We start from the raw sequence: 24,158 nt of genomic DNA on the forward strand, positions 1-24,158 counted from the left end.
GACATATTTTGCGGGCGATATACTCTAGTGAGCTTTCAACTTTTCGTCTTAATGTACATGATAAAGAAATCATTTCTATGAAAAACGCAAAGCACACCTTGAGCAAGATGTTTGCTTTTGTGACGCTAAATGGGACTATGAGGCAAAGCGAAGCCGGAGCACTTGCACGATCGCCTTCCGTTGGCTTTCGTTGGGCATGCTACCGACCTCACGTCGTGGAACGCGAAGAGGAACGCTAGGCGCGTCGTTTCTTCCCTCTAGCCTTGCCGTTTATTCTCACAGGGCGAGCGGGGAACGCGGTCGCTCTTGGCGCGCTTTCTCTTTCGCTAGGGAGCGGACACTTTCCTTGCATTTCACCGATCACAAAGCGGTGATAATGAAGGGACCACGTAAACCAACAGTACAATAAAAGTTTCATGTTTAATTTATACACTGTGTTTCACAATCTTTATATGGTGTACTGGGCGAATTTCACAGAAGAGTGTCACGGTTTACCGATGATTCCCTCCGGAGCTTCGCCCCACTCATCATCATTCACCCCGTGGATATGCTGTGATTTTTCGACCCGGGGGGCACACATGTCACCGTCCCGTGATAAGGAGACGCTCATAGCATTCATCCAAGAGCACTGCGAAAGGAAAGTGTGCAATATCAAATGCGGTTTCATGAAGCCTCCGTTATGTGTTAGGCGGTAGCTCTGTCGGCTAAACGCCCACCAGCCATCGTCGCGGTCCGCGAGGTCGCGGGTTCGACTCCTGTCAGCGGCACCTTTTTTTGTAGTTTTTGTTCCTTTGCCATCTGATGGCGTTCATTTTGCTGACGCATTTCCGTGACGGAAATACGTCACGAAAGTCTTGGTGCAACCGGCATAAAACACTTTCGTGTTAAAAGAAGCGCGCGTGGCAATATTCAAGTCGACAGCTTATTCTTTGGGTGCGATGTGTGGTGCTTATCTGTTTCTTTCTTAAGCAAAAAAAACAGGCGCTAAAGACTATTTCGCTTCTGCAGGAAGAAGCACAGCAGTGGCTATCCCTGGGTTATATGCTTGACGGAGAAGCAAAAGGTTGATATTGCGGTTTTCTTACGCAGAGCTCCAAAGAAAGACATAAGAACCGAACATCTCACGCAAAAATAAGGTGATCAGCTGGCGGACGTTTTTGTAAAAATCCGCATTTTCTAAGAACAAAACATACGGTTGGTTGTCCTTTCAGCTATGCCTCTTCTTACTATGACGCTCGTAGACACGGAACTTAGGGCATGTACACCAGCGCCTACGTATCGTCAGCCGTCTTGCTTTATCTCAGACGAAGGTACCCATCATGTGACGACCTTTCACGGTCAACTTCTGTAGACTTCAGACGAAATTTCGTCCATTTCATTCCAGACAATGTATGCCGTTTCACACATCCGGTGCAACACTGTGAAGGCTCGCCAGACCTCTTGGAGTACATGCGTTCGCATTAGGAAATAGCTCAATGCTTTCACCACGCAAAATAAATTGTTCTTTTCGTTTTTAGTCTGAGTAATAAGTGAAGATGTTTAGTGCCTTTTAAATAAACGAACTCCGTTATAACGTTGTTGCTACACGAATGTATCGCTTAGCTTTTTATTTTTGGATTATCATTTGCGGGCTATTACGACGCGTCTCGCGGAGGCTCTTGCGAGCGATTTAAAGGGAAAAAAACGCGAGCTAGACGCGCAGTCAGGCATTTTGGTGACGGAACTTGTTGCATTATTTCATCAGCGTTGCACCTAATGAGGGAAACGGTGTTTGCAGAACAAGTGCCCGTTTCTATACTGTCGATAGAGGATGACGGCAGTTAGAGGTCAAGGTGCGCTACACGTTATCAAGCTGCCGTTCACGTAAACGCCCTGCGCTACTGATTTCTGTCGCATCGAGCTGAAATGTTCCAAATGGGCGGGCTTTCTGTTTTTTCTTTTCTTGGGCAATTTCAATCGAGCCAATCCTAGAAGCTGTTCATAGAGAGTGGGCGGACTAAGATATCGAGCAGTGGGCTGATACCTTTCTGGCTGATACCTTTCTGGCCGGCGCTGCGAAAAAGGGGAGAACGCTGTAGACAGTCACGAACTCTCAACCATTTTAAATCCAGCCTCCGCATGCCACTTTGGTGAGTTTTCCTATTCTACCATAAGATTATTTCTGTTTTTACTAATGCGGATTTTAGAGGAGGTGACGGCGAATAGGCAAGTTTGAATGAAGCTAGTCAAGCTGCTTTAGTGCTGTATTTTTTTTCTATGTACCTCCCTCTACCCTCCTGTAACACATTTATTGTTTGGCAGAAGCGTAGTATCACACCAGGCGTCAGAACATGTGAATTACGCAAAGAATGCTCGGTTTAAAGGCCCGCCAATTACAAAGCACATAGGCATCATTATTGTCAACAACACCACCAATAAGGAGCGCAGCTGCGCGTGTTGCTTTGTGAAGGCCTAGTAGGTATCTTGCCAACTCGCAAATAGAAGAATTGAGTATGAGTGGGCATTTCGTAGCTGCACTAGGAGCAGGTATTCTAGAATAGTTTGAAAGGGCCAATCTGCAGGCGCAGAGACGTTCATTTCCTACCGGTACGGTTTAGGTGTCCACCGAGAGGCGAAGGTAGGCTAGCGATTGAGAAGGCAAAGCGAACAGGGTCCGATTACGCTATCGCGTTCTGTTCATGAAGGCGAAGCTCCAGGGTCCTCCAAGCTGGGTGGCGGTCTCACTCCGGCGGCACGAACACATCGTTCTTGTCACTTTTCCAACTGACGCGGCGGCTGTTCTCCGTGTTTTATATAGTTGACTCGCATATCATTGATAAGCTTGGTCTTTGTACATTTCAAACATACTTATTAAAACATGTCAACCGTACGAAAAATAATAAACTCTCCAGCCAATTATAGTCCAAATTTGCTAAACTTAAATTTTAAGAAACTATAATCTGACCCGACGTTTCGGGACCTATTCGGTCCCTTCCTCAGGGGTTACTGTTCGGCCGGCTCCGAAGCTAGCGACTTTATTTGGTGGTGTCCCCCTCCATCATCCTTCTTCCCGCCGTTCTCGTTGCTGCGGTGTTTTTTCCACTGGTTCCGTAGACCGTGCACGTACACACTCGGCAAGGTTCCAGTTGAGCGGTTGACATTTCCTGGTCTTGTTTGGATATGCCAGGATTCTAAGAACTGTCATTTTGTGTGGTTGCCTTCCGTGTCGATGACCCGGGCGTCGTCAAAATCGGTGCGGTGGTCCATCTTTTCGCCGTGTTCTGCGAGGGCGTTTCGCGCAGCGTTGAAGCTACGCACGTCGTTTCGATGCTGCCGTATCCTTTCGGGGAAGTTTTTTTGTCTCACCGATGTAAGTGGCGTCACAGTCCATGCATGGAACCTCGTAGACCAATCCGGGGCATCTTTCTTTTGGCAACCGGTCTTTTGGCCGTGGTAGGAGTCGCCCGATTGTTGACACGGGCTTGTGCGCTACCTGGATGCCCTCCCTCCCCAGAACCCTGGACAGTTGCTCGCTGATTCCCGGAACGTATGGGACCGACATGCGGTAGCAACGTTTGGGGGAGGCCTCATTATTAGTGTCACCCATTGCAGAAGAATGCAGGTGGAGGACGCTTTCCCGGCGTCGCTGGCGTACTCGGCGAATAAAGCTCTTCGGGTATCCATTGTCTAAGAGGTCGGTGGTGATCGCTTTTTCTTCTTTTCTCCGTATTTCTTTGGAGCTGCAGACGGCCTCTGCGCGATTCAGGACCGTGTTGACCACTGATGTTTTGTGGGCGGTCGGGTGGTTAGAAATGAACTGCAGATATTGTTCGGTGTGTGTAGGTTTTCGGTACACCGAGAAGCTCAAACGTCCTTTCAGCCCCGTTTTCTGCTGTTTCACTAGCATATCCAGAAAAGAAAGAACGTTGTTCTTTTCACGTCGCCGGTTCCATCGAGTTTAGCTGTGCGAGGAAACTGTCGATGTTAGACTCCTTGATCACGCAAAAGAAGTCATCCACATACCGCAAAATTATTTTTTGGTGGTCCAGCGAACGTATCCAAAGCTCGTGTTTCGATGTGTTCCATCGGCAAGTTTGCCACTGTGGCTGAAATGGCGGCTCCCATGGCGGTTCCACTTGTTTGTTGGCAGAATTCACCTCCGACAGAAAAATATGTTGCGTTGAGGCAGAACTCCATCAGATGGCCCAGTTCGTCCGTGCTGAGGTTCGTCCTTTCGCTGAGGTTCTCATCCCTCTCCAGGGCCGCTCGGGCAGCTGAGACCGCGAGGAGTACGGGCACGCTCGTGAACAGCGAAACTACATCGAATGACACGCGGCTTTCGTCACTGCCGATTGTCACCTCCGACATACGCTGAACAAAATGGGTGGCGTTCTTTACATGTGTGGCTGTCTTTCCCACTAGTGGTGACAGGGTCTTGTGTAGACGTTCGGACAGCATGTGAAGTGGGGATGTTCTGAAGTCAACTATAGGGCGTAGCGGTATCCCCGGCTTGTGGATATTTGGAAGGCCATAGAATTTCGGCGCAGAACCTTTTCTGCATATGAGGCGTAAATACAGCATTCTTAACTCTGGGTGGTCTTTGAAAATGTCAGCCAATAGCTTGTTTAGCTCTTGTTGAATTCTGGGCGTGGGGTCTTTCGTGAGGACTATAGGTGGCTGGAGAGTTTATTATATTTCGTATGCATTTTCACCCAGCCAGACAGATCTCTGTCGAATATGTTCACATTTAAGTCAACCATTAGTATTTGGGGATAGATAGCCTAGAATAGGCGCAAGTTACACGGTTTTGGCTGACTGTGCCTCAGCAGTGACCATTTTATTGCGATAGCCATTATATGGACAGCCTCGACGGGTTTTTGCTGTCGCCGCTGCTGTTGCCGTCGCCGCGCTCATGAAAATGGTGATGTCCTGGAAGTGTACTGCATGGTTCCCAGAGGCTGCATGAGGACACAACCTTATGTCACCCAGATGTCGCGATTTGGCCGCTTACTTTCTGTGTCCTCCAAGTGTCCGTCCTGTATGTGTCCCATTTGTGACCGTCCAGTATGTATCCGATATGTAACCGTCCTTTATGCCGCCCAGATGTTGTGATTTGACCGCTGACTTTCTGTCTCCTCAAAGTGTCCGTCCTGTATGTGTCCTGTAAGTAGCCACCCTCTACGCAGACCAGAAATGATGCCATTGCATTGCCTGTGTAATGCAGCATATTACGGCTGCTATAATTGGGATGTACATCCATACAAAACTCTGCAATATTACTCATTTATTATCATTTACACTGTACAGTTTAGAGCACTTCATAGACAATATACAAACTGGCAATGTACATCTGTCGGCGGTTGAACAAAAATAAGATTAACAGATCAGCCTTAACCACATAACGCCTGAACACATCATTAATATTTTAAAAGTTTTAACTTGTTCTGCATCTTTTTTGGTAATGAAGCGTACATTCATATTGTTGTATTTGTCGAAGATTGTGAAGCGGCCACCCACTTCGGAGCAGCTTGGAAGGCCCCGCGGCGAAAGGGAGGAGGACGGGCAGCTCGGGGGGGGACGCGTTTCGGCGTTGCGGCAGCGGCGGCCCGCTGTCTGGAGGCGACAATGGGTACCGGAAAAGCGGAAAACGTCTACAGGTGACCTCGTCGTTTTGCGACATACGCGCCCAGCCCGTGAAAGAACACTGAAGCACATGGACCGTCTGCTCTTCAAATCAGTTGCACGTGCGGGGTGCAGAGGAAACTCTTTTGACTGTGCCTGTGTTTTTGTGTTCTATTTTCCTTTTTTTTCCCTCTCTACGAGAGTCCTGTAAATAGTGGAAGAATAAACCAGTCTTCGTGATGCGTTCGAACCGAGCGGACGTCTTGATCCTCCGTCGTCGTCCAACGCACTAAAGAAAGTTTGCCTCCCTGCTATTCCGCCACAATATTTTCTGGTGCCGAAACCCGGGAATATAGGGACCCAAAGATGGACATCGACAGGATCAAGCGCAAAAGGGCCGTGGTGCGGACGTCAACGACAAAGCTTCTCAACGACATAGCCACCATGGAGGACGACGCATCACTCGGTGAGCTCGAAGAAAAGATCAACCTTCTCTCACTTAAGGAAGATTCACTGAAAGAGCTAGATCGGGAAATTGAGAGTGGCGTAGAAGATGACGCATTAGAAGAGGAAATTGCATGCTCCGAGACCTACAAAGAAAGAATCAGCGTAGCAAAAACCAAAGTACAGCGCATGCTACGTGAGCTTAACTGCACTAACACCTCATCAGTGACCGCTTCGCTAGATCGCACCTCAAGCTCCTCAAATCAAAGAGAATCTAGCAATAACATACCGCAAGTAACCCCCACAGTAAAGCTGCCAAAACTAGAAATATCAAAGTTCAACGGTGAGCTTCGACAGTGGCAAGGCTTTTGGAGCCAATTCGACTCAACAATAAACGCTAACCACCACCTGTCAAACGTGGACAAATTCAAATACCTGAACAGTTACCTCACAGGAAAGGCAGCGGCTGCTGTTGCAGGGCTTGATTTGTCTGAAGGAAACTACGAAGTTGCTCTCTCGCTGTTAAAGGAAAGGTTCGGCCGAAAAGAAGTCATTATCGAGGACCACATGTCCAGATTGCTCAATATCAGGTCAGTGCGTGACTCACGGAACCTCAGCCAACTTCGAGGCCTTGTTGACGAAGTAGAAAGGGGTGTACGAAGCCTCACTTCTCTGGGCGTAGGTGTCAGCACGTACGGAGCTTTGCTACTGACAGTTGTAAAGAAAGCGGTGCCTGCGGACCTTCATCTCGAATATTGCCGAAGAAAAGACACTACGACAGGAGGCAGTGAATTGGAGGCATTTGTGCATTTTTTGAGAAAAGAGGTTGAAGCACGGGAGATCATCCAGCGGGCCGAAGCACCCAGAGTCATGAGTGTAGAATCATCGATAGAAAACCGCAAGAGCACCTTTAAAGCGGCGAGAATGTCTTCGGCTGCGGCATTACATACAATGACCAAGGAAAGAACAGGGTGTCTGTTTTGTTCGTCAGAGTGCCACGAAACCGGTAACTGTGACGCAGAGATGTCAGCAGCTGATAAAAGGGAAATGCTGAAGCGTGAGAACAGATGTTTCCGTTGCACAGTAAAGGGGCACACGTCAAGAGAGTGCCGTAAGGCCAAATGGCTCAGGTGTGCCAACTGTAGCGGTAAACACGCCACGGCGATGTGTGATCCTGATTTCAGAGGATACCGCGGCACTGCTGAACAGAATCCATCCTCTCGACCAGTGACTGAAGAAGCCGCAGTGCTAAAGTCTTCTCTAGGCTCAGAAGAGAAATTTATGTGCACGGAGGGGCATCAGTTGCTTCTTCAAACAGCGCGAGCTTGGACAGAGGGACCGCACAAAAGTACACTTGTCAGGCTTCTCCTAGATGGCGGCAGTCAAAGGACATTCATCCATCGCAACTTATCTGAAAGACTGCAGTTAAAGGTGCTTGGGGAAGAGGAGCTTAGAATATATGCCTTCGGCGACAAGTCGGCAGTAAACCGCACTAAAGCGCGTCGGGTCGAGCTGTGGCTCCGAGGCCAGTACGACGGGAAAAGGATACGAGTCGAAGCGCTGGAAGTTCCCTGCATCTGCGCGGATATCATGTCTACACCATCAAAGTCAGTTCTGCTTGAACTTTCGAAATTTGACTTACCCGTCGCAGACGTCGCGCAGGGTGACGGATGTGAAAACATTGACCTTCTAATCGGAGCTGATCACTATTGGGAAATAGTCACGGGATCCACGAAGCGCTTAACCTCCAAACTGATGGCAGTGGAGACAGTATTCGGGTGGACAGTCCAGGGTCAGGTCGGCACAAGAAGGTCAACAGGAGTCTGTTCCTCTGCTGCTGGCGTAATGCGAGTGGGAGTGAGCGAAAAAACAGACAAGGAAATGTCCGCACAGTTGAGGTCCTTCTGGGAGCTCGAGCACATTGGTATCAAAGAAAATGAACCAGCTCGTCACCAAGACGCAGTCCTACAGCACTACAAAGAAACCGTCAAGTTTGAGCATGGTCGGTACAAAGTGTCATTTCCCTGGAGGCCAATGGTCAATGAGCTCGACGACAACTACGAGTGCGCCGCGAAGCGTCTTAGAGCCCAAACAACGCGCCTTTTGAAAGAAGATTCCTTGATCAGGGAATATGACGCCTGCATCCGAGAATACATCGAAAAGGGCTACGCAGAGCCAGCCAACGAGCGTTGCAGCACTTCGGAAGGTCCAGTGTATTATATGCCACATCAAGCAGTTGTTCGTCAAGAAAGCCAGACAACAAAAATGAGGGTAGTATTCGATGCATCATCCAGTGACAAAAGTCGCCTCTCACTGAATGATGTTTTGGAAAGTGGTCCGAAGCTTAATCCAGAGCTGATCGATTTGCTGATCAACTTCCGCACTTACAACATCGGCCTCATTGCGGATATTGAAAAGGCATTTCTTCAAATATCCTTGTCAGACGACGACCGGAACGCTGTGCGTTTTCTCTGGTATGCTACTACGCCGAAGAAAGGTGAAGAACTACCAGCGGTGGCGGCCTATCGAATGACACGCGTGCCGTTCGGTGTCACATCCAGCCCTTTCCTATTGGCCGCAACATTACAACACCATCTTGAAGGACTCCCGGAGCAGTATGCTGAGACGGCGAGCATCCTACGCAACCATCTCTATGTTGACGACCTAGTGACTGGGGTCGACAGCCTTGAACAGGGTAAAGTGTTATGCCAGGAATCTAGCGATATATTATCACAAGCAGGAATGCGACTCCACAAGTGGATGTCTAACGACCACGATTTAGTCAACTTCATAGAGGATGGGAATGTGACAAGGAGTAATGCGAATGCTGAACCTCCTGCAGCCACCAAGGTATTGGGAGTGGCCTGGAATGCTCAGACGGATAATTTTGAGTACAATATGACCTCACTTCTTGATTTCCTCAACACAAGAGCTGACAGCAAGAGATTCGTACTGCAAGTCTCAGCCAGAATTTTCGACCCCTTTGGGTTTATTGCTCCCACAACACTGTACGTAAAGATATTGTTCCAAAGATTGTGGGAGTTGGGTGCTGGTTGGGACGATCCCTTGCCAGAAGAAATGCGAGCGGAGTGGGACTGCTGGTGTGAAGAGCTTCAATGCATCAAGGGAGTGTCCATTTCGAGAGTTATAGCAAGACATTTCCGACATGAAGAGACAGAGAAAGTGTTGCACATTTTCTGCGATGCCAGCCCGAAGGCCTACGGTGCTGTCGCATACGTTGCATGCAAGTCTCCTCTGGGAACAATCACTATAAGCCTAATTGTGGCCAAATCAAGAGTAGCTCCTTTGAAGCGCCTCTCGTTACCCCGACTGGAGCTGATGGGGGCCCTCATTGGCGCTAGACTGTGCCGCTACGTTGTCAAGGCCTTGGACCTCCAGAATGCTGCTACTATTCTTTGGACTGATTCCACAGTGGCTATGCACTGGATTAAAGGAAACGCTGCCAGATGGAAGCCCTTCGTGGCAAACCGGGTGTCAGAGCTACAGGCGCTGACTGATCCTAAAGATTGGAGACACTGCCCAGGACCAGACAACCCCGCTGATCTAATCACTCGCGGTATCCTCCCGTCGGCCTTGTTGGAGAGCGAGTTGTGGTGGAAAGGACCCCATTGGCTTCACGGCGATGAGACGCATTGGCCAACGACAGGCGAGCCGAGCCCAGGGGTTGCAGAATGTCACGCAGAAGAGAGAAAAGTGACGGTGATGCCCATTGTCTCATCATCATCCGAGGCAGTGCTGAAAGTGGCAGAGTTCAGCTCATTCAGCAGAGTCGTTCGCGTAACTGCGTGGATCCACCGCTTTGTCAACAATTGCCGCAACGGGAAGGAAAGAAAAAGTGGCCCACTACGAGCTGAAGAAGTGATCGATGCTGAGAGGTACTGGTTGGCTGCAACTCAAGGAGAAGCATTCAGCGACGACATTTCCAACCTGAAAGCCCAAAGACCGCTGCGCAAAGGCTCTCCTGTTTTGCCATTCAACCCGTACCTTGACGGGGAAGGTCTCATGCGAGTTGGTGGACGCCTGCAATTCACTGACAACCACGAAGAGACCAAACATCCTATCGTTCTCCCTGGCACTCACCCCTTCACGCTGCTGCTCATAAAGAAAGAGCACGTGAGAATGCTGCACTCAGGGGTACGCGACACCCTCGCGCAGTTGCGAGAGTCGTATTGGATCATCCGAGGGCGCCAGGCCGTAAAAAAGGTTATCAAGCGGTGCCTCATTTGTCGCAAACAAAGTTGCCCTCCCGCCACGGAACCAGTAGCACCACTTCCAGCTGACAGAGTGACAAAAGGAAATCCGTTCGACACCGTTGGCATCGATTTCGCAGGACCTTTGATTTGTCAACAGTCGCGCGATAACCGGAAATGTTACATCGCTATTTTCACCTGCGCTGTGACACGTGCCGTCCATCTTGAGCTCGTCAGCGACATGTCGACTACAGCCTTTCTCCTGGCATTCAAGCGCTTCGTGGCTCGCAGGGGAATCTGCTCGACTATTTATTCGGACAACGCGCTAACTTTCAAGAGAGCAGCAAAAGACCTGAAAGCGATGTTCACGCTACTAAAATCACAGGAAATGCAGTCTTACTTCGCCGGAAACCAAATCAGGTGGAAGTTTATTGTTGAAAGGGCAGCTTGGTGGGGCGGATTCTGGGAGCGGTTGGTGCGATCGGTGAAGGTAGCGTTGCGCAAGGTGTTAGGTCGGAGCAGTTTAAACTTTGAAGAACTCACAACGGTCTTGTACGAAGTGGAGGCCGTGATAAACTCACGCCCATTGACTTTCACCTACGAAGATGCCCGAGAGCCAGAACCGCTGTCGCCGGCGCACTTCCTCGTCGGAAGAAAGCTGACAACCCTTCCTCCACACCACCTGCCAGCCGAAATTCCGGGCGGTGACGCGCATCTCTCACGGCGCTGGAAGTACCGGTCAGCCATGGCTGAAGGATTTTGGAGACGATGGCGGAAAGAGTATTTATTGGAGCTTAGATCAGCCCATTTGTCTCACCCAACGACATCGAGTGACCTAAAGATAGGCGATTTGGTGCTTTTAAAAGAAGACCATTTGAAACGCCACATGTGGAAGATCGCCAGAATCAAAGAAACGTTCAAGGGCAGAGACGGCAGGGTGCGGGCCTGCCGGCTCGCACTAAGCGGGGGAACGGAGCTGAAACGACCAATACAGCTGCTTTATCCTCTAGAAGTCGATGAACAATGAGCTAAAGAGTTCGCTCATCCGGGGGAGGTTGTTGTATTTGTCGAAGATTGTGAAGCGGCCACCCACTTCGGAGCAGCTTGGAAGGCCCCGCGGCGAAAGGGAGGAGGACGGGCAGCTCGGGGGGGGACGCGTTTCGGCGTTGCGGCAGCGGCGGCCCGCTGTCTGGAGGCGACAATGGGTACCGGAAAAGCGGAAAACGTCTACAGGTGACCTCGTCGTTTTGCGACATACGCGCCCAGCCCGTGAAAGAACACTGAAGCACATGGACCGTCTGCTCTTCAAATCAGTTGCACGTGCGGGGTGCAGAGGAAACTCTTTTGACTGTGCCTGTGTTTTTGTGTTCTATTTTCCTTTTTTTTCCCTCTCTACGAGAGTCCTGTAAATAGTGGAAGAATAAACCAGTCTTCGTGATGCGTTCGAACCGAGCGGACGTCTTGATCCTCCGTCGTCGTCCAACGCACTAAAGAAAGTTTGCCTCCCTGCTATTCCGCCACAACACATATCTGTAAAACGCAAAAACAAACGTTTTAAGCAACTCCTCATGACAGCAATTTATGACCAAGAGGCACTTTCCAGGGCATTATAAACACTATGGGCTACTTAGATAAGCTTTTAACACCTAAGTGTATCAGAGTGACTTGTTGGGCATCATGGGTTAATTACAAATGTATGCAACCTTCTAGAGTGAAAGAAGTGGAACAACCATAACTTCACAACAAACTCAAAATAAATACGCAAATAAAAAAATATTGCAATAAATGGGGAATGTGACAAACGTCAGTGCGCTACCCAGAGCTGCTCAAAATAAATACATGCTAAAATAATTAAACACTGCAATAAGTTAGCAATGTACCAAACACAACATCAGTGCACTGCCAGAGATGCGTGGTTGGCACCAAAATGCCATACTTAGCATACATAATTTGAATCAAGAAACTATTACCCACACAAAAGTAGTACACTGTAAGTCACCCTTGACTGCTGAACCGAAGGTCACGCGATCAAATCCCGGCCGTGGTGGCCACGTTTTCGATCGAGGAAGAAATGCTCGAGGCCCATCTACTTAGATTTAGGTGCACCTTAAATATCCCAGGTGGTCGAAATTTCAGGAGCCCTCCACTACGACGTACCTCATAATCATATTGTGGTTAGCTCCAAACCCTTATTATTATTATATTTCACACAACTAAAGCACGCAGATAAAACTGTGTAGTTTAAAAAATATCGCCACCATTCATCTCCCAATGCCGAGATTGCGTTTCAATACCGTCTGTAAGTTATCATTAACAAAGGTGAATATGATTAGGCATCACAGCAGGACATCGCATGATTGCACTTAGGAAATGAATATCCGGAAGACAATGAAATATGTATGATTAGAAAAGCACATTACAATAACCTGTACGGTGAATAATAAAGTGAAAATAAAATAGTGAATTGATGCACTACTGCATTATCACAAAATTGAAAGTTCAATTTTAAAAATGACAAACTGCACATAAGACATGAATTAAAACAAAAATTCACAGTTTCGCTGCAGCGGCGAAGCAATGATTGCGATAGTAAGAAAATGTAATGTAACGCAAAGAACGGAAAAAAGCTCGAAATTGCCAGCGCGTCGCTCGAGCCCAAAGGACGCACGAAAATAACGCACACAGTACGAGCGCGAACTAATGCGTCATAGCTCGACACTTGAAGCGCACTGCTCAAACATAAAGCAGGACGCACGAAACAAACGAACAGGTACACACAAGACGAGCGCGAGCTAATTGTCACAGTTGTTACTTATTTCTGTTCGAACAGCGCGCTCCTTTCGCAAACGCGGCCGCTGCAGAGAGCGAAGCGAAGCACCTCACCGGCTGCCCCTTCTTTCCTTGAGATAAGCGCACGAAAGCGACGACGCCCTGTAGAGCGAACAGCAACGGCGTTCGCAGGGGCGGGGCGACGATCTTTAAAGCGCGCAACACGCGTGCACGTCGCGCCATCTATGTGGCCACTAAGAAAGCATGCTGAATTACATGGTATATATAAATAGCTCGCCATTAGCTGGCTGAGAGACGGTCCATAGCCAGGGGAGCGGTCCATAGGTCCATAGGTCCATAGCCATAGGACCTATGGTCCTATGGCTATGGTCCATCAGGTCCATCAGGTCCATAGGTCCATCAGGTCCATAGCCAGGGGAGCGGAGCCCGAAGGGCCCAGACCCCCCCCCCCCGGAAATTTTGGTGTAGCTGTTTTTCTGAAAACGTCAAGATTTTCATCAAGTGCCCCCCCCTCTCGCGAAAAAAATTCCTAGCTACATGCTTGATATATATATATATATATATATATATATATATATATATATATATATATACGTGTGTGTGTGTTTGTGTGTGCTATATAATGCAAAAATTTCGGGGGTGCGCTTCGGCACCCCGTCTGGCTACGGCACTGACAAAAAATGTTTTTGTACTACCACATGTTACCCACTCATGAACTCGGGTGCTCCTGCAGGTAACATATAGTTCGCTGCCAGGTAACATCCTGCGGTAAACACAAAGGACACATCCTACAGGAAACCAGAAGGAATCTTTCGATAGGACGAGGAAGGGTTTCGTAAACATAAAGTAGCGTCTTGCAGATCAAAAAAAGGAAGAGGAACCATAAAGATCATGTTGGGCGTCAAAGGGAAACAGAAAGGACATTTCCCGGACATCACCATTTTCATACAGGCGTCGCCGTCATATCCTTCCGGTATGAAGTCCAAATCGATAAATCCGCCCGCGCATCGTATTGCCGCGAGCCTTTTATTTCATGCGTTGAAGCTTCACCCACAAAGACTGTGGGCAACGCGCTGCGCAAGCCTCGCCGTGATGTGTAGGAAGCTTCGCGATTGTTTTGGAACAATCCGTTAAGATTACGCGCCGCAGGAGAATGTTCCAGCTTTGTCGAGAGATAACGCCGCCAACAGCGATATCGCTGGAATGTTCGATAGCGCAAGTTCGGCCAAATAAACAGTTTCATCTCGGACGTACTGACTGCTGTCTTCGTCGACGTCACGACCCCGCGACATCTGGTGGAGGTGCTGCTTCATGATCCGGACGCCACCGCGGAGCGCTGACCGAAGCCCAAGCCGCGAAGAAGACGAATCTAAGGACAACCCGGATCCTCGAACCAGCCGCCGGCAGAAGGGACTACAACCAGAGTACGGGCTCCTTCCCGAAAACGCCAGGCAGCCAAAGACCGTCACATCGACCGCCCAGACGATGACAGACCCCCTGCCACCTACAACGGTAGTGATGCAACAGCCAAGGGAGCCACCGACTTTCCGTGGATCGTCGTTTGAAGACCCGGAGAGCTGGCTGGAGACGTACGAGCGAGTCGCCACCTTCAACCATTGGGACACTGAGGAGCAGCTGCGCCACGTCTACTTCTACTTAGAAGACGCCGCGAAAACGTGGTTCGAAAACCATGAATCGAGCCTTCAATCCTGGGACCTCTTTCGGACGACGTTCCTCAATACCTTCGCGAGCATCGTCCGCAAGGAAAAGGCCGCTGCTTTGCTGGAGACAAGAGCACAGCTACCGAATGAGACAGTCACTATCTACACGGAAGAGATGACGCGACTTTTCCGCCTGGCCGATGCTGCCATGCCTGAGGATAAAAAGGTCCGCTTCCTTGTGCGGGGAGTGAAACAATACCTCTTTGCAGGATTGGTGCGGAACCCACCGAAAACTGTCACCGAATTCCTAAAGGAAGCCACAACAATTGAAAAATCCCTCGAGATTAGGACGAAGCAATACAACCGCTCAACCCTGTCGACAGGCCACACCGAAGCGCACTCGCTAGGCACCGACGACCTACGGGAAACCATCAGAGCGATAGTGCGGGAGGAGCTGCGCAAGCTGTTGCCTTCAGCGCAGCCTCAAGTGGATTCGATCGCCGACATGGTCCGCGAGGAAATCCAGCAGTCGCTGGGCACCCCCGATGCAGCGCAGCCGCAGCTGCAAGCAATGAACTATGCTGCAGCAGCCCGACGCAACGCCCCCGCTCCTCGTCCACGTCAAGACGCCGCGTCGCCGCAGCAGTTCCGCCGCCAGACGCCGCCGCCGCCACCACCACCGACACCCTACCGTCCTCCTGTCACCTAGCGCAATGCCCCGCGCTACGCGCCAAGGAAGACCGACGTTTGGCGCGCCCCTGACAACCGCCCGCTGTGCTACCACTGCGGGGAGGCCGGCCACACGTACCGCCGCTGCCAGTACCGTCAGATGGGGCTACGCGGATTCCCCGTCAACGCGCCGCGCCCGCAGCCAGGCGAACGGCCTCGCGACATCGACGACTACCTCACAGGCACACAGTGGCAAGAACGACGACCTTCCCGCTCACCGTCGCCCGGCCGCTACATGTCATCGCACCGCCGGCAGTACACTGGCTCAAACCGGGGCAGGTCGCCTAGCCCATATCCGGAAAACAAAGGGCAGCAACCGGTGGAGGTGCGGTTGCTGAACGACGAAATCCTGAAGATCCTCCGCCGTCGACGACGACACCGCGACGAAGTTCCGAGCCCCCGCCGCATGCCGAACGACGTCGACGTCCTGAAGACGAAACTTTGCGACCAGAAGCAGACCTGACGACGCAACGCGGAAGCAGCGGTGCAAACCGACGTAGCCGTGACCCGACGCCGCGACGTAACCGCAACGCAAGACGGCGGACTAGCGACCTCGACGTTCTGATCGACGGCCACAACGTCACCGCTCTCGTCGATACTGGAGCCGACTATTCCGTCATCAATGGGCCGTTCGCAGCAAAGTTGAAGAAAGTTAGGACTGCTTGGGAAGGCCCCGAGATCCGGACCGCTGGAGGCCATCTAATAACGCCGATTGGTGTCTGCACGGCGAGAGTCACTATGAACAACCGGACTTATCCTGCGAGCTTTGTAATCCTACAAAACTGCTCCAGGGATGTGATACTTGGAATGGACTTCCTAAGTGACCACGGCGCCGTCATCGACTTAAGAACCAGGTCGATAACCCTATCGTCGGAGAAAGCGACACCGCCGGATACGAACTCATGTCAACATGCCCTGAACGTGCTCGATGATCAAGTCACCATTCCTCCTAGATCCAGCATCATAATTCCCGTCGGCACCGAAACGGCTGAATGCATCGAAGGTGTCATCGAGAGCGATCAGGGTTTGCTGCTAGACCGTGACATTTGCGTCGCAAGAGGCATTGCTCGGCTGTATGAAGGGAAAGGAAGCGTGATGCTAACGAATTTCAGCCAAGAATACAGACACCTGAGCAGGGGCACGACGATTGCGTTCATCGAAGAAATCTTGGCTGTCAGCGATGCGTTTGCCTTTTCAGATTCTGACGAAGCTACAACGACAACCGCAATGCCTGAGCCATCCTTCGACGTAAACCCAAGCCTTCCCGCCCGCCAACACCAGCAGCTCCGATGCCTTCTGAAGAAATATAAGGACTGTTTCTCGTCGTCATCACGGGTCCGGCAAACGCCCCTTGCTAAACACCGTATCATAACGGAAGAAAATGCTCGACCACTCCGTCAGAGTCCCTACCGGGTTTCGACGCGAGAAAGGGACGCCGTTAAGAAGCAAGTCGACGAAATGCTACGCGATGACATCATCCAGCCGTCCAAGAGTCCGTGGGCGTCTCCCGTAGTGTTAGTGAGGAAGAAGGATGGAACCCTACGTTTCTGCGTCGATTATCGTCGCCTGAACAAAATCACGAAGAAGGACGTGTACCCTCTTCCACGGATAGACGACGCCCTGGATCGACTCCACAACGCGAAGTACTTTTCGTCGATGAACCTCAAGACCGGCTACTGGCAAATCGAAGTCGACGAGAGAGACCGAGAAAAGACGGCCTTTATAACACCAGACGGCCTCTGCGAGTTCAAGGTCATGCCCTTCGGTCTTTGTTCGGCACCTGCGACATTCCAACGTGTTATGGACACAGTGCTGGCTGGCTTGAAGTGGCAGACGTGCCTCGTGTACTTGGACGACGTCGTTGTGTTTGCCTCAAGCTTCGACGAACACCTCCGGCGCCTTGAAGCTGTACTTGAAACAATCAAGACCTCCGGACTCACCTTGAAGCCTGAAAAGTGCCGCTTCGCGTACGAGGAGCTCTTGTTTTTGGGTCACGTTATCAGCAGGGATGGTGTTCCTCCAGACCCGCGGAAAACAGCTGCCATCGCTGCCTTCCCGCCACCCAGCGACACCAAATCCGTGCGCCGTTTTCTCTGCTTGTGCGCCTACTACAGGCGCTTCGTGAAGGAATTTTCACGAATCGCCGAGCCGCTAACTCACCTCACGAAGACCGACGTGCCATTCAAGTGGGAAACGGCAGAAATCGAAGCATTTGAAGAACTGAAACGACGCCTTCAGATGCCTCCGATACTAGCGCATTTCGATGAATACGCCGATACGGAAATCCACACCAACGCAAGCAGCGTAGGACTCGGCGCAGTCCTTGTGCAGAAGACTGCCGGGCAGGAAAGAGTCATCAGTTATGCTAGCCGGTCGCTATCAAAGGCAGAAACGAACTATTCCACAACGGAAAAGGAGTGCCTAGCGATCATCTGGGCTACATCCAAGTTTCGACCCTACCTCTACGGCAGGCCCTTCAAAGTTGTGAGCGACCACCATGCATTGTGTTGGCTAGCTAACTTGAAGGACCCTTCAGGTCGGCTCGCACGGTGGAGCCTACGACTTCAAGAATTCGACATTACCGTCGTTTACAAATCCGGAAAGAAACACTCCGACGCCGCCTGCTTGTCTCGTGCCCCCGTCGACCCACCACCGCCCGACGACCACGATGATGACAGCTTCTTGGGAGCCATAAGTACTTACGACTTAGCCGAACAACAGCGAGCCGACCCGGAGCTGAAGAGTCTAGTTGAATACCTGGAGGGCAGGACCATCGTTGTCCCAAAAGTATTCAGGCGAGGGTTGGCATCATTTTCCTTGAAAAACAACGTCCTCGTAAAGAAGAACTTCTCTCCTGCCCGAGCCAGCTATCTTGTCGTTATACCTTCAGGACTGCGACCAGAAATCCTGCATGCCCTGCACGACGACCCGACGGCTGGACACCTCGGACTTTCCAGCACGCTCGCACGAGTACAGGAAAAGTACTACTGGCCGCGCCTTGCCGCCGACGTCACTCGCTACGTAAGGACGTGCCGAGACTGTCAGGGACGAAAGACACCGCCCACAAGACCAGCAGGCTTCCTTCAGCCGATCGAGCCTCCTCGGCGACCATTCCAGCAGATCGGGATGGACCTCCTGGGGCCGTTCCCAACGTCGACTTGTGGAAATAAATGGATCGTCGTGGCCACCGACTACCTCACCCGCTACGCCGAAACAAAAGCCCTGCCCAAAGGCAGTGCCGCTGAGGTAGCCAAGTTCTTCGTTGAGAGCATCGTCCTTCGACACGGCGCCCCACAGGTTCTCATCACCGACAGAGGTACGGAGTTTACGGCTGGCCTAACTCAGGCGATCTTGGAATACAGCCACACAAGCCACCGCCGGACCACCGCGTACCACCCACAGATCAACGGCCTCACCGAGCGTCTAAATAAGAACATCGCCGACATGTTGGCCATGTACGTCGACGTCGAACACAAGACGTGGGATGCCATCCTTCCGTACGTGACCTTCGCGTACAACACGGCCGTACAGGAAACGACGCAGACGACGCCATACAAGTTGGTCTACGGACGGAGCCCGGAAACGACGCTCGACGCCATGTTACCAAACGTGACCGACGAGGAAAACATCGACGTGACCACCTACCTACAGCGCGCCGAAGAAGCACGACACCTCGCCCGCCTGCGCATCAAGACCCAGCAGCACACCGACAGCCGTCGCTACAATCTTCGACGACGATTCGTGGAATACCAGCCCAGCGACCGTGTCTGGGTCTGGACGCCAATACGACGACGCGGACTGAGCGAGAAGCTTCTTCGACGATACTTCGGACCGTACAAGGTACTTCGACGTCTCGGCGCACTCGACTACGAGGTTGTCCCCGACGGCATCACGAACTCTCAGAGGCGCCGAGCTCGACCCGAGGTCGTGCATGTGGTGCGCCTTAAACCGTACTATGCTCGTTAACGCACCTGAGGACTCTAATGTTTGCTTCCTTTATTTGTTTTCTTTAGTATTGCATGTATTCATGTTCTGTTTTTAAGCATCGGGACGATGCTTTTTCAGAGGGGGGCATTGCCGCGAGTCTTTTATTTCATGCGTTGAAGCTTCACCCACAAAGACTGTGGGCAACGCGCTGCGAAAGCCTCGCCGTGATGTGCAGGAAGCTTCGCGATTGTTTTGGAACAATCCGTTAAGATTACGCGCCGCACGAGAATATTCCAGCTTTGTCGAGAGATAACGCCGCCAACAGCGATATCGCTGGAAAGTTCGATAGCGCCTGTATAAAAGCCGACGCGCTTGACTGCTTGTCAGTTGATCGACGGTCGACGCCCCGTTCGCCGCTATTATTGTACAGCGTGTATTGCTGTAGTTTGACTATCGGTTTCCCGGCCACAAGTTCGGCCAAATAAACAGTTTCATCTCGGACGTGCTGACTGCTGTCTTCGTCGACGTCACGACCCCGTGACAGTATGTTCTACCGCAGCTAAAAGCGCGAGACCGGGGACGACGAACGCGGCCGAAGCAGAGATCAAACGAGCTGTCCCGTTTCCGTCGCTCGAAGGGTCCATACGATAACATCACCCCGCTCGGAAGGCCTGCCGACGAAGCAGACAGAAAACCCCACGCCCTTTGACGAGCATGAAAAATGACGCGAGGGGGGGGGGGGGGGGGAGTGTCGCGCGCGGAGCATCTTTGAACTTTGAATCTAAGTTCGCGATCGCTGGCGCGCGCGCTATCTCGAAAGCCATCACAGCGGGCGGCTCGTATACCTTATCTTTGATGGTCGCGTAAGCTCTCAAATAAACGCGACTATTCGCGCCCTGAACGTAATCATAACAGAATGACCTTGAGCAATCGCGAAGCTGCTCAATCATTGCGGCGCGGTCTGTGCTGGGCATTGCTAACAGTGTTTGTGGGTGTAACCCGATCACATAAAATTAAGTGGCAATACGACAAGCCAGGCCAAGCTGGGAAATCAGATACTATAGGGGAAATTTTATTTGGTCTCCCATTTCGACCTGACTAAAACACTGAACAGTTCTGCACACTCATTGACTCGCAGCAGCTTGGATATAGAGCAGTGGTGATGCTATTCTTTTTCAATGAAACAAAATGAATTTCTTCAAATAGGAGGAGCGTTTCGTCGGTCCCTAAAACTTTCACTGGCTTCTTCCCGTATTTGCGTCATCGATGATATAAATTTCAGGCCACTCAGCTCAAAACGAAAGCAGGGCAGAGTGTTCCAACGTTATAAGTCCCTGCTCAGCGGTAGCCTCCTCTGCAATGTTGGAGCGCTAGGTGCGAAAGCGCCGCAGCATAACTTCACCTTACTTGGTTTACCAGTGAACGGCCGATGTTGACCACTCTGAAAAGTGGGGGTGCTCCCTCCACCGCCATAAATTATCTCAGTGGTGGATAATTTGCTTGTCACGCTTCTCTTCCCAAAGGGCGCCTTAACCCTACCGGGAATAACCGGGAGGAAAGTGGCGTCCATGTGCGTAACATTGGCCGTTTTAAACTGTCGTAGAATGCCTACTGCAATATAGTTGGGAAGTGGCCACTACGCCATAATTCATTTTGCGAGATAGAAATGAATGCTCTACGCACCCTCAAGGCAATACTCGCACCGATGCACGTGCGCACTTTGTTGATCCTTTTGCAGCTGATGATGGCGACATAATGCGCCTGAAAGCATTGCAATTGGCGGGCCTTTCAACTACCCACTCGTTTCGTAATTGACACAGTGTGGCGCCTGGTACTATTCTACGCTTCTGCCACGCAATGATACATATGTTGCTACGCGTACAACTACGCTTAGCAAAAATACAACTACGCAACTACGCAATACAACTACGCGTGTTTCATGAAGCCTGCATAGCTTTTTTAAGCACTTTCAAACACTGGCGTGGTTCTGTGCTAGAAAACCTGACTACCCGGCACAATGGTTGCGTTCGACTCAGGCTTGAACCCCTGATTTTTTTTATTTGCACTCATTGCGATTTTTGACTCACAGACATGGCCAAAGCTTTGCTGACATCAAACGCCGCCGAACAGGACACCGTAATTTCTCCGGCAAGGGCTGTTTAACGCTATCGCATTAAAACCACGTGGGTATTAGTATTATGACGGATGAAAGCACAATTAGTGTTGTTGTTTAATGTAGTTGTAGAGTGTATTTCCATTTTAGCAGCCGAAGTTTTTGGCTTATCGGAAGCAGTACAAAACGTCATTAGTGGCCTACACAAAAGGCAAGCATTTACACCTATATTAAGAGCACTGCACTTGAAACATAATTGTTAATCTCTACTAGGTGATACCATAAACATGGTGGTCGTAATTAGCCGGGGCACGCCTATCCGCATCTGCGGCGTGAGAATCGCAGAAAACGAAAAGGCTGGGGCTGAGGACGATATATCATATCTGAGGGCATTGTATTGTGTGGACCTGTAAACCACCCGCTCGCTTCGCAATTGACATGGTGTGGCTCATTGTGCGGCTGTACACTTCTGCCACACAATAATATGTTAACGCGAAGAGTCGTTCATCCATTGCACCCGAGAAGCCAGTTACAAAAATATAACTTCCCGTGAAACGCAGCCAGCGAACAATCCCTCTGGAACAAGACGGTGACATGGGCTAATTGTGGACATTCGTGTTTAAAGCACAAAGCTTTTAAGCGCACATAAAACGAGGACCGAAGATTTAGGAACTTGCAACAAGACGGTGAGTTGGGCTAGTTGGTGAACATTCATGTTCATGGCCCCTCACACGATATTTGTTGCTTAGAAGGGAAGCACAAATGAGGCAAATGAGTGGAGCCGTTAACAGTCATAAATAGCCTGATCACATTGTTCTATACTGGAATGCAAATAGATAGACATATTCCCGAAATGTACAAAGTACTCACACCTTTGCACCGTAGTCTCATTCCGGGTAACGATGAACTTATTATTTACGCAATGTTCTCAGTTTGTATAGTAGAAACTGGCTTTTGAATTCAGCTTTATAACAAAGCAGCTTTTGCTCATTATTATTTAACACTTTGTGGCTGCAGGTCTAGCTTAACCATAGTTGCTTGTGCACCACCATAATAGCTGCTTTAACAATCAAAGTGAAACATCATTTTCCCATTACTTTTTAATCAACTGTAGTCCAACAACTAGACACAATCATAGAAAGGTACTTAGAGAACCTTGGAAAGGTAACGTGGCTACAAAACTCTCGTGTGAGACAGATTAAGTAAAGAGGTGGTCAGCATACATAGTTTTCAATTGCGGCGCATGTAATCGCGGGTGCTCACCCTAGTGAACAGTAAAGAATGCCATAACCAGATAAGCAGTAACCCTTGTGAAATGAACATGGTAAATGTGCCTTCTCTCGCAATGTGGAGGACCTTTTACAGTCGACTTTTCAATGGCGCTTTATTGGACTCTTCGAATTCTACCGCTCTCAAACACTGGTGTGAAGAAGTTCGACTCACAAGATCTGTTCATAAATGTTGCAGTGGTACGCCTTCCTGTGGCAGAACAATTCGATTTCCGGATCTTGCAACGTCTGGTAGTGAACTTCTTTCCCTTTTAGAAAATTTATGACACTTGAGAATTCGCGGTTTAAAAAAAATATTTTTGGTTATTTTACTTCGACACGTTGACAGGAAATGCTGGTGTACGTTTACGTAATGTGTGCATTTTTCTCGAAACAACATTTTTAGATGCTGCGGTACCTTTGCCTTGGAAACTATGAGGCATTAAGCAATGAAAAATTTCCACATGTGCAAAGTAGTGACATTTACAATTTACATGACTGGGACTAGAATCAGTAGCCTAGGTGTATGTGTGTTTTTTAGCATAAAAAACTTTCATATGTGGCAACTTTCATACATCAAGAAACGTAAAAAAGACCTAACAAATCTAGTTTTTCTTGTACACTCACAATTATAGTTCCACTTCTGTAAAGCACTAATAGCTAACTTTTGCAAGTTTGCATTGCTTTGCAGACAGTAGATCATAACAAAAAAAGTAAACACGTGGAATATGTACAAAAATAAAAACGTTCAACATAATTCAAAACTACTTCTGAGCTCCAGCGCAACCTCCGTCTACCTTTGAAATGCGTTGCCAATTTTATAGTTCTAGCGGTGATTACCCCTGCTGTATAGCCAAATTTTGAAGCTCATTTCCAGAGTCATAGGCAACCTTAATTATGATCGCATTGTCGATCCAAAGCGAGTAGCGCTCTAAAACCTTTTTTAACCATGTATGCTTCGTCGTAGATCATGCTAAGCATGTGAGGCATTACCTATTTCAGAATTAGCCGTCAGCTTCACTATACGACCGTCGGAACAGTAACGTTGCAATCTTTGTGTCTTACGCCTTTGCAGATATCCCTACTCTGCACCAATCTCCTGCGTGCGACTGAATGATGGACAGAAAGACTGTGTGTGCGGTGACCTTGCATTTTTCTCCACTTCGTAATGCTCAATCGAAGTTCAAGGAGTCCGCAAAAAGCTGCACACCTGAGTCCGTACAAGCTCACTTCATGCACTGGGCCGTGTACTTCGCATTTCAGGATGGCACCGTGTACATGTGTGAAGCCAAACCTGAGAGCAACAAATTACAGGGGTGCATGAAAAAAGGTGCAAAACTACCGAGTGATGGCGAGGACAAGGTCATGGTGAGTACGGCGGAGAGCATTGAAGGAACGGCGAATGAGAAATCAC

General features: G+C 49.9%; 1 protein-coding gene across 1 annotated transcript; it reads left to right on the top strand.

Moving 5' to 3' along the window:
- Window positions 1-5,967: 5,967 nt before the first annotated feature.
- LOC119398641 (uncharacterized) lies at window positions 5,968-11,283 on the top strand. The gene is made up of 2 exons (XM_037665472.1): window positions 5,968-6,067; window positions 8,888-11,283. The coding sequence occupies exons 1-2, from the start codon at window positions 5,968-5,970 to the stop codon at window positions 11,281-11,283; spliced, it is 2,496 nt and encodes an 831-aa protein (XP_037521400.1).
- Window positions 11,284-24,158: the final 12,875 nt, after the last annotated feature.

The sequence above is a fragment of the Rhipicephalus sanguineus genome, chromosome 7, assembly GCF_013339695.2.
Source record: "Rhipicephalus sanguineus isolate Rsan-2018 chromosome 7, BIME_Rsan_1.4, whole genome shotgun sequence".
NCBI lineage: Eukaryota > Metazoa > Arthropoda > Arachnida > Ixodida > Ixodidae > Rhipicephalus > Rhipicephalus sanguineus.

Bases quoted from the DNA above. Each gene is read 5' to 3' on its own strand.
- LOC119398641 (XM_037665472.1), top strand. From the start codon at position 5,968: ATGGACATCGACAGGATCAAGCGCAAAAGGGCCGTGGTGCGGACGTCA. The intron at 6,068-8,887 runs GTGAGCTCGAAG...AACCTCCTGCAG, and splicing joins GGAGGACGACGCATCACTCG to CCACCAAGGTATTGGGAGTG.